The sequence below is a fragment of the Hordeum vulgare genome, chromosome 3H, assembly GCF_904849725.1.
Source record: "Hordeum vulgare subsp. vulgare chromosome 3H, MorexV3_pseudomolecules_assembly, whole genome shotgun sequence".
Classification (NCBI taxonomy): Eukaryota; Viridiplantae; Streptophyta; class Magnoliopsida; order Poales; family Poaceae; genus Hordeum; species Hordeum vulgare.
Genome location: NC_058520.1, coordinates 494,366,028 through 494,376,259, shown reverse-complemented (window position 1 = coordinate 494,376,259; position 10,232 = coordinate 494,366,028). Strand labels below are relative to the sequence as shown.

General features: G+C 45.4%; 1 protein-coding gene across 1 annotated transcript; it reads left to right on the top strand.

Annotated features, from left to right (window-relative positions):
- The first annotated feature begins 229 nt into the window (after nt 1–229).
- On the top strand, nt 230–6,927 carry LOC123444450 (phosphoenolpyruvate carboxylase, housekeeping isozyme). The gene is made up of 11 exons (XM_045121161.1): nt 230–340; nt 661–876; nt 2,246–2,637; nt 2,842–2,926; nt 3,057–3,279; nt 3,353–3,456; nt 3,538–3,628; nt 4,127–4,281; nt 4,477–5,475; nt 5,836–6,222; nt 6,431–6,927. Exons 2-11 carry the CDS (start codon nt 709–711, stop codon nt 6,725–6,727), a joined length of 2,901 nt encoding a protein of 966 aa, XP_044977096.1. The 5' UTR covers nt 230–340; nt 661–708; the 3' UTR covers nt 6,728–6,927.
- Nucleotides 6,928–10,232: the final 3,305 nt, after the last annotated feature.

Genomic DNA, 10,232 nt, shown 5'->3' with positions numbered 1-10,232 from the left:
TTAAAAAGACTAGTTTTAGTGTCTTGGATCCAAGCATCCTCTAACTTCCACGCAAAAAAGAAGAAATGAGCGAGCAACTTTCAGGTATCGGCGTGTGTCCGTATCGCACCCGGGTGAGAAGCAGGAGGAGTTGTAGCGTGACACAAACCGAGAGAGGTGAGGCAGAAGCGGACGAGCTGGCCGGGCTGGAGGCCTCCACCCGAGTCCAACGAGTCCAGCCAGTCTGCACATCCGGCCTCCTATAAATAGCCACACACGAGACGAGACACTGCCTCGCATCAAGAACCTCCTTCTCATCAAGAATTAAGCAGCGTTTTGCGTCAGGTTGATTCAGGGAAAGGTACGCAGGGGGCGCCTTTTCCTCTCCCCCCCTCTTCGGTCCGACGATGCGGCCGGGGTTCCGCTCCGATTTCGCCTAGGAATCTGCAGCCGAATGTTGGATTGTGCGGCCAATCTTGGTTCTGGGGGGTTTGATCGGAGCCTGGTTTGGGTATTTTGTGGGGGAAAAAAGGCCCGTACTTTCTTGAAATCGCCCGCCGCGGCGAGGGCAAGGCGGCGGCGTCAGGATTTATTCGTCGTCTTCGAGCCACGATTGGATGCGAGATTTGATTGTCTGCCTGCCGCTGGTTTCCTGGGTTTGATCTGTGGCTGCTGTTGCAGGGATTGACGGCGACGACGAAGGGGGAGGGTTTTCTCGTTTGGGGGGAAATGGCGCGCAATGCGGCGGACAAGGCGACCTCCATCGATGCGCAGCTGCGGCTGCTGGCGCCCAAGAAGCTCTCGGAGGACGACAAGCTGGTGGAGTACGACGCGCTCCTCATCGAGCGCTTCCTCGGCATCCTCCAGGGCCTCCAGGGGGACAAGATCAGGGAGACGGTAGTGCCCCCCCCCCCCCCCCCCCCCCCACACACACACACACACAAACCCTCCCCCCTCCCTCCTCCCCTCGATCCATCCATGTTATCCTGCTCTTTCTTTTCAGTTACCTGTTGATTAAATTAGGTGGTAATTTTCATACCATATCCTGTTTTCATCTGTGCTGCATTGCGCGGTTTGCGTGCGATTAGTCTAGCCACTAGGCATTGTGTTTTTGCATGTGTGGGTTTGGCTGATCCTGTTCTTCAAGGTTTCTGCTCTAAAAGGTGGCAATGTTGCACTTGATAAAACAGAATACTACTCCCTTCGTTCCTAAACATAAGTCTTTCTACATATTCCACTACGGACTATACGAAGCAAAATGGATGAATCTACACTCTACAGTATGTTTATATACATCCGTTCATAGTAAAATCTTTAGAAAGACATATTTAGGAACGAATGGAGTAGTACCAAGTCCTTTCACAGTGGGCATGATCCTGAGGTTCTACCATTTATTTATCCAGTACACATTAGCTGTTGTTTGAGCGCGCAAACACGATATTCAAATATTTTAAAATAGTAGTAGGTATGCCGCGACGTGTGGCCCATGCCGTAACATATGTTACAAACATGCCCCTTTGTTTTGAACACCGCCTTTTTACATGTCGTTTTCGAACACGGCAAGTCAACCTTTTAAATCTTTGACCGTTAATGTACAGAACATTATTCTGATCTGTTGTATATGTACACGATCATTTGTTTTGTCATAAAATGAATATCATCTCATTATATTTTATTGACATATAACTAAAAATGTAACGCTCAAAGGCACCACACGACAATATTGGGGATTATTTCCATCTACAAAACGACAACTAAAAGAGCACGGGGGCAGTACCACTCTTTGTCAATGGTAAATGATTTAACTTGTGGATATAATGTATTGCATTCTTCTAAAAATGGACAGTATTTCAAAGTTCTGCTTGCAGTATGTCAATTTATGTTGTTCTACCTTATTGTGCCAACAGGGACAACTGCCCTGTTATTCAGTGCTATAAGCCTGTAAACTTTACTGCAGTATTTTGATTTTATCGTTGAGTATTTGGACATTTCTTAGCTATGTGATATCATGCTGAAAGTTTGATGGATAACTTATTTTTTGTTGATTATTTTGTTGTGGATGGCTTGATTCTATTGACCCCTTTATTGCCATATACGTATATCAGTAGGAGACAGTCATTGGCCACCTCACCATCTAGTTTTATTTGCTTACTTTTGTTTTACCTAATTTATGATATTCGGTGTCTGTTCTTCAACTTAGAATATGAAGTTTCTTTCACTTACTAAAACATCTAAAATGGGCTTATACTTATATTGGTATATGTAGGTCCAGGAATGCTATGAGTTAGCTGCTGAGTATGAACGCACTCTTGACCCTAAGCAGCTAGATGAGATTGGGAATCTATTAGCCCGGTTGGATCCTGAAGACTCCATTGTGACAGCCAAGTCATTATCGCACATGCTTATCCTGGCAAACTTGGCCGAGGAGGTCCAGATTGCGTACCGAAGGAGACAGAAACTAAAAAGCGGTGATTTTGCTGATGAAAATTCTGCAACAACTGAATCAGACATAGAGGAGACCCTAAATAGGCTTGTTACTCAGCTCAAGAAGTCACCGCTGGAAGTATTTGATGCCCTCAAGAATCAAACGGTTGACCTGGTATTGACAGCACATCCAACTCAGTCGGTCAGGAGGTCGTTGCTCCAAAAACATGGCAGGTCAGTTTTCGAATTTCTACAATTCCTATAGATAATAAGATGGGATCTGTGAAATAAAACTTTAAGTGTTGCTTGTTGGGTCACTGCAACCTTGCACCATGTTCAGTATTATATATTATATTGTGCACAGTGCCAGAGACATATATGTTACTAATATGCATGTATTTATGGCATTGTATGATTTTGTTTACTTCCTATTTGCAGAATAAGGAATTGTTTAACACGACTCTATGCAAAAGACATAACTCCAGATGAGAAGCAGGAACTTGATGAGGCGCTTCAGAGAGAGGTAATTTTGTCTTTCTAGGAACTTGGGTAGACACGTTGCTACTCTATTCACTGATCAGTTAGACTTTCATCTTCATTAAAGATTATATATGAACTTGGTTCTGATTTCATGTATAAATTCTTATCTGCAGATTCAAGCTGCCTTTAGAACTGATGAAATCCGACGGGCACCTCCTACTCCACAAGATGAAATGCGTGCTGGAATGAGTTACTTTCATGAGACAATATGGAAGGGTGTACCCAAGTTCTTACGGAGGGTAGATACTGCTCTTAAGAACATTGGCATAAAAGAGCGAGTGCCTTACAATGCCCCTCTTATTCAGTTCTCTTCTTGGATGGGTGGTGATCGTGATGGTATAAGACATCTCGCATATCCTGTTTGCAAGATTTAAAAAAAAATATCATTCTAATATGATGTCGATGGCAGGGAATCCAAGAGTCACACCAGAGGTTACAAGGGATGTATGTTTGTTAGCTAGAATGATGGCTGCTAACTTGTACTATGCACAGATAGAGGATCTGATGTTTGAGGTAAGATTTAAAAATCTACTATTCAGAAGAGTGCTGTAATGGTGTATTAAAGCCTGAAGATTTTTTTCTTATTATCTGCAGTTATCTATGTGGCGCTGCAGTGACGAACTACGCGTAAAAGCTGGTCAATTACACCGTGCGTCAAAGAAAGACACAACAAAACACTATATAGGTACATGTACTGTGGTGATAAAAATACATGCGCCCTTGCCTGTTATTATATTATATTACCAAATATGTTGAATATCATGCATTACCAAATGTTTTATCAAATTATTTATTAGCCTGTGCATGGCAGATTTTAGCATATTTCCATGTATGTTAGCGTTAGTTATCAATGTGAATTGGCTCGATCTGATTCGCCGTTACATGTGAATTCTCATATAATTAGGACTTGTTTTGCCACTTTTTTCTCAGAACCTGGATAGGAATAGAAAACCACATAAATGTGAAGAGTTCTTTTTTCATTATTTTTCTTGATGTGGTAATGTTTTATTGCCCCCCTTCATCGGTTAAGGTGGAACTTATTTCGAGCCTACTATATGAATATTGGTCCCAACCATTTCTATATCAGTCCTATTGTGTTGTTTACTTGTTTTCCTCGCCTTCTCTATGACTTCGATGAATTAGGTAGCTCCAGGTGCATGCTAACATGTTGTCTTGAGTGCAGAGTTCTGGAAGCAAGTTCCTCCAAGTGAACCCTATCGTGTAATACTGAGTGATGTCAGAGATAAACTGTACAATACGCGTGAGCGATCACGCCATTTATTAGCCAGTGGGTTTTCTGAAATTCCCGATGACGCAATCTTCACTGATGTTGAGCAGGTATCTACAAGTGAAGTGTAGAGTGATTTTACTATGTCAGGCTAAAATTTATACATTTTCTTACTGGCTTGTACTTTCAAAACTGTATGAAGATACATACGACTATAGATTTCTTGGAGATCAAACTTCTCCAAGATATGTAGTACCACAGCTGTTTCATGCATCTTATATCTCACCCTTTTTCTTCTTCTGCAGTTTTTGGAGCCCCTTGAGCTCTGTTACAGGTCCCTCTGTGCCTGTGGTGATCATGCTATTGCAGATGGCAATCTTCTTGACTTCTTGCGGCAAGTGTCGACATTTGGACTATCTCTTGTTAGACTAGATATCAGGCAAGAATCTGAAAGACACACTGATGTTATGGATGCCATAACTAAATACCTTGGGGTAGGATCATACCGTGAATGGTCAGAGGAGAAACGGCAAGAATGGCTACTGTCTGAGCTCAATGGAAAGAGGCCGTTATTTGGTCCTGATCTTCCCAAGACAAACGAAGTTGCTGAGGTTTTAGATACGTTCCATGTGTTAGCTGAACTTCCCTCTGATAGCTTTGGTGCGTACGTTATATCCATGGCAACAGCTCCTTCGGATGTTCTAGCAGTTGAGCTTCTGCAGCGCGAATGTCATGTGAAGACGCCACTGAGAGTTGTGCCGTTGTTTGAAAAACTAGCAGACCTGGAAGCTGCACCAGCAGCTCTCGCACGACTTTTCTCCGTTGAGTGGTACAGAAACAGAATCAATGGTAAACAAGAAGTAATGATTGGTTATTCAGATTCTGGGAAGGATGCTGGCCGTTTCTCTGCTGGCTGGCAACTGTACAAAGCTCAAGAGGAGCTTATTAAGGTTGCGAAGGCGTTTGGGGTTAAGTTGACTATGTTCCATGGACGAGGAGGAACTGTTGGAAGAGGCGGGGGTCCTACTCATCTTGCTATATTGTCACAACCTCCAGAGACAATCCATGGATCACTTCGGGTAACTGTTCAAGGTGAAGTCATCGAGCAGTCCTTTGGGGAGGAGCATTTGTGCTTCAGAACGCTTCAACGTTTTACAGCTGCTACTCTTGAACATGGTATGCATCCACCAATCTCACCAAAACCAGAGTGGCGTGATTTGATGGATGAAATGGCCGTTGTTGCCACAGAAGAATACCGATCCATTGTCTTCCAAGAACCACGATTTGTTGAATATTTCCGCCTTGTAAGTCTTCATTCTAATTCCTGTTTCTTTTGATCTATTCACCTTTCTTTGGCTAAATACAATACATATGTTTAGATAAAGTACTATATATTATATTTAGCGCACAAAGTTTCAATTGTACTTCTCTTTAGCGCACACACGGTTTCACTTGTGTTATTTCAAAGTGGGAACTCGGTAAGCTACATAAGGAAGTTAAGCCATACAACTATTTCATCGAACTTATTTCTACTGCTTTGTATTGTCTTCATTTGCTAAAAAAACTAGGAAACTTGTGTCCTAGTCCTTCACAATTCTTATGCTAATTATTGTTCTAGTGGTATGCACAAGTGATCCTGATTTGGAAATTCCTTTGGCAAATAGGCAACACCAGAGCTGGAATATGGCAGGATGAATATTGGAAGTAGGCCATCAAAACGGAAGCCAAGTGGAGGTATCGAATCGCTGCGTGCGATTCCTTGGATATTTGCTTGGACGCAGACCAGGTTCCACCTGCCAGTGTGGCTTGGTTTTGGCGCAGCATTCAAGCATGTCCTGCAGAAGGATATACGTAATCTTCAAACCCTTCAGGAGATGTACAACGGGTGGCCGTTTTTCAGGGTTACAATAGACTTGGTTGAGATGGTGTTTGCCAAGGGTGACCCTGGTATAGCGGCTCTCTATGACAAGCTGCTGGTTTCTGATGATTTATGGCCTTTTGGGGAGCGTCTTCGAGCAAACTATGAAGAAACAAAGCAGCTTCTTCTACAGGTGATTGTCTAACACCTTTGCACATTCATCGCAATACCAATTTTGATTTTAATATGCCTGTAACCATGGATATTTTATTTGCCAAATTTGGACATCACACATGTTTGTAACTAAATGATTAGGTGATTTTATATAAACTGGAAATGGTTTCATAAAAGATTTCACTGTATCTTCTCCCTCACTGACATGTAACTCTAAAAATGTTCAGGTAGCTGGGCACAAAGACCTCCTGGAAGGCGATCCGTACCTGAGGCAGAGCCTGCGGCTCCGTGATTCTTACATCACAACGCTGAATGTCTGTCAAGCCTACACACTGAAGCGTATCAGGGATCCTAGCTTCCATTCACAGCCCGGGCCTCATCTTTCCAAGGAGATCATGGAGCCCGGGAAGTCGGCTGCCGAGCTTGTGAAGCTCAACCCGACGAGCGAGTACGCCCCGGGGCTCGAGGACACTCTCATCCTGACCATGAAGGGCATCGCCGCCGGTATGCAGAACACAGGCTGAAGTGCAAACCTGAAACTGTTATGTTGTGTGAGATGATGTGGTGCAGTAGACGCTTTTTGGCGCTTCGTTGTCTTTTATGGATGGTTCGGACCAGTTGAGCCAAACTGTGACATTTGCCTGCTTGGCGCGGGATTTTTCTTATAGTGGCGGCGTTTAGACATTCCATTATATATTGAGTACATCTGCTTTCATTTCTCAAATTTGTGTATTGCTAACCACTGCGGTGTCTCCCACCCCATGAACTAGGCCCTCGAGGGAACGCTCGATTAGGCCCGCTGGGTACAATTAGGCCCAGGTAAGATGTGAGTCGATCTTCATCATGATTCCTGAGCTAAATGCATGAAGAGTTGGTGAGAGTGTTACGTTATGGGCAATTTGACATGCTTAGAAGCCATGGAGATGACATACTCTTAATTATTAAAATTGACACGGGCAACCAAACACTACTTCAAAAAGGTCCCCTAAAGAAAAGAAGTGTCATGGCAATATAGTGAACTTGAGAAGTTGTATATCTCCAGGCTCAAAACACGGCGCTATTATTTCCTCGCGTCTCTGCATCATGTGGCTCCAAAGTCTCGTCGGGCCACATCACTTCGGAGTCCCGGAAACCCCGTACTTGCCATCATAATACTCATGTTCCCCATGTTCTTTTCGAAGTAAATAGCAGTAGGCTTTTTTGGCATCAAGGACCGCTCTTTCGGATCAAGTGGAAGTAGCGGGCGCATGCATGCATCATTGATCTGATCGGGTGCGACGGACAGAGCCAGTACGAGTAGAAGCGTTCAACGGACGAGGAACAAACTCTCATCACGTCGCCCGACGGCCGCAACCGAGCTAATTAGTGGTTACCGGTGGATTTCGAGTTCGGCAGCGAGGATGCCCGGCCTTGAGTTTTCTTCTTATGAACGGACGGCTTCTTCTTCATATACGAAAAAGCACCTTTGCCAGCACCTATAATGGTGGCACACTGTGCGGAGTTTGATCAGGTGCCCGTCATTTACAGTTCACACGCATGTATTACTCATAATGATACTGGAGGCATTCAACGTCCTTCAACAAATTAAGCTCGCTCTCTCCCTCCCTCCCTCCCTCTGAAACAGAGGTTTATACACACAAATATGATGGAATGTTTCTTACCGGATACTATCATAATCATTTGAACACTTTTGTTGTTGTTGAAAAAGAGATCTCCCTCTTTGGTTTCGTTTAACTGAAAACCACATGGCTCTTTTCCAAACTGCAGCTAAAAACCGCGCCTCCAACAGCCTTTCCCCCGTGGTGAAAAAAGGCCCATTAGCGTCTCGAGGAGCCTGATTTTCGCCGGTTAGGACCGAATTTGGCCCCGACGGTCCCAGGCCGAACCGGACGCTTGGGGCGTCCGGGGGCGTCGTGGAAAACGGTTTTGCCGCGAAATGCGTGTGGACCTGTCGAGTCAGCGACTAGCCACGGTAGTCGCCCTCATCGCTCGTTTCTCGCGGAAATCAATGCGAAGGCTGCGCCGCCGGTCAGCCTTCCATTTATTCCTCATGGGCGGCGTAGTGAAGGCGCGGCGACGAGCGTCCCATCCACTCCAGTCACGCGTTCACACGGCTGTCGCCCGCTCGCCGCCCGCCCACGGCTATATAAGCCGCCCTCCCTCACCGGCGGCCGCACACCTCTCGCCAGAGTCTCGCCGCCGATGCCCCTCTCCTCTTTTTGCCCCCTTTCGTCATCGGCGCCTCCTCTCTCTCTCCACCAATGGCCGAGAGCTACCCCGGCGACGGAGCGGCGGCCAACGGCTTTGGCCGCCGCCACCTGCACGAGTCCGAGGCCCGCCTCCTCTACGAGGGAGACTACCGAGCGCCACCAGAGATCGCCGCTCGACGCCGCGACCGCAAGGAGGGCGACGTCGTCCTCCTCGACGACAGCGATGAGGAGGCACCAGGGCCGTCCAACCCCGTTCTTCATGGCGGCCGAGGGTAGGAGTGCAGCAAGGACGGTAGTGGAGTGCAGGACGACGACGGCGACGACGGCGGCGACTACACCAACTTCTACAAGCTTTTCGGCATGTAGAAGGCGGCGGCGACGACGTACTAGTTTTTAAATTATGTTTTTAGTTCAATTTGTACAAATGTCAATGAAAACGCTGAATTTCCTTCAATTTTGTGTTGTTTTTGACCGAATTTAGGCCGAGTTTGATTTTGAAAAATACCGACTGATTTTTCTGCCAGCGCGCCCTCCGTCGACGCTGTTTCAAGCCCCTAGGGGGCCGAACGACTGGAAATGCTCAGAAAGAAGAAGCTTAAAAAGGCAGACGGTGTGAACTGCGGGCTTCCACATGTTAGGGCTTCATGGTAGGCAGTTCATTTAACACTAGCACATCAAGATAGCTACGACACATAAAGGCTAAGGCCAACTCATAGGCACGACCTGTTAGAAATATGCCCTAGAGGCAATAATAAAGTGGTTATTATTATATTTCCTTGTTCATGATAATCGTTTATTATCCATACTAGAATTGTATTTATTAAAAACTCAAATACATGCGTGGATACATAGACAACACACTGTCCGTCTGTCCCTAGTGAGCCCCTAATGGACTAGCTCGTTGATCAAATATTGTCAAGGTTTCCTGGCCATAGACATGAGTTGTCATTTGATAACGGGATCACATCATTAGGAGAATGTTGTGATGGAGAAGACCTAAACTATGAATGTAGTGTATGATCGTGTGAGTTTATTGCTATTGTTTTATGCATGACAAGTATCTATTCCTATGACCATGAGATCATGCAACTCACTGACACCGAAGGAGTATCTTGTGTGTATCAAACGTCGCAACATAACTGGATGCCTATGAAGATACTCTACAGGTATCTTCGAGGGTGCTTGTTGACTTGGCATGGATCAAGACTGAGATTTGTCACTCCGTGTGATGGAGAGGTATCTGAGGGCCCACTCGGTAATAGAACATCACAACAAGCTTGCAAGAAATGTGTCTAAAGAGTTAGCCACGAGATCTTGTATTACAGAACGAGTAAAGAGACTTGTCGGTAACGAGATTGAACTAGGTATGGAGATATCGACGATCGAATCTTGGACAAGTAACATACCGATGGACAAAGGGAATCGTATACGGGATTGATTGAATCCTTGACATCGAGGTTCGGCAAATATAGATCTTCGTACAACATGGAGGAACCAATATGGGCATCCAGGTCCCGCTATTGGTTATTGACCGGAGAGTGTCTTGGTCATGTCTGCATAGTTCTCGAACCCGCAGGGTCTACACACTTAAGGGTTGGTGACGATATAAGCATAATCGAGTCATTGTGTTGATGACCGAAGGTTGTTCGACATCCCGGATGAGATCTCGAACGTGAGGAGGAACTTCAGAATGGTTCGGAGGTGAAGATTGATATATAGGATGAAGGTCATCGGAGTCTGGAAGTGTTCCGGGGCATATCGGGGAAACGACAAGTGTTGGGGGGCCTCATGGGCCAAGGAGAGGTGGCACACCAGCCCA

Excerpts from the sequence above, each read along its gene's own strand:
- LOC123444450 (XM_045121161.1), top strand. The coding sequence starts at position 709 with ATGGCGCGCAATGCGGCGGACAAGGCGACCTCCATCGATGCGCAGCTG. Across the intron at positions 3,280-3,352 it reads GATGGGTGGTGATCGTGATG|GGAATCCAAGAGTCACACCA; the intron begins GTATAAGACATC and ends TGTCGATGGCAG. Across the intron at positions 6,223-6,430 it reads CAAAGCAGCTTCTTCTACAG|GTAGCTGGGCACAAAGACCT; the intron begins GTGATTGTCTAA and ends AAAAATGTTCAG.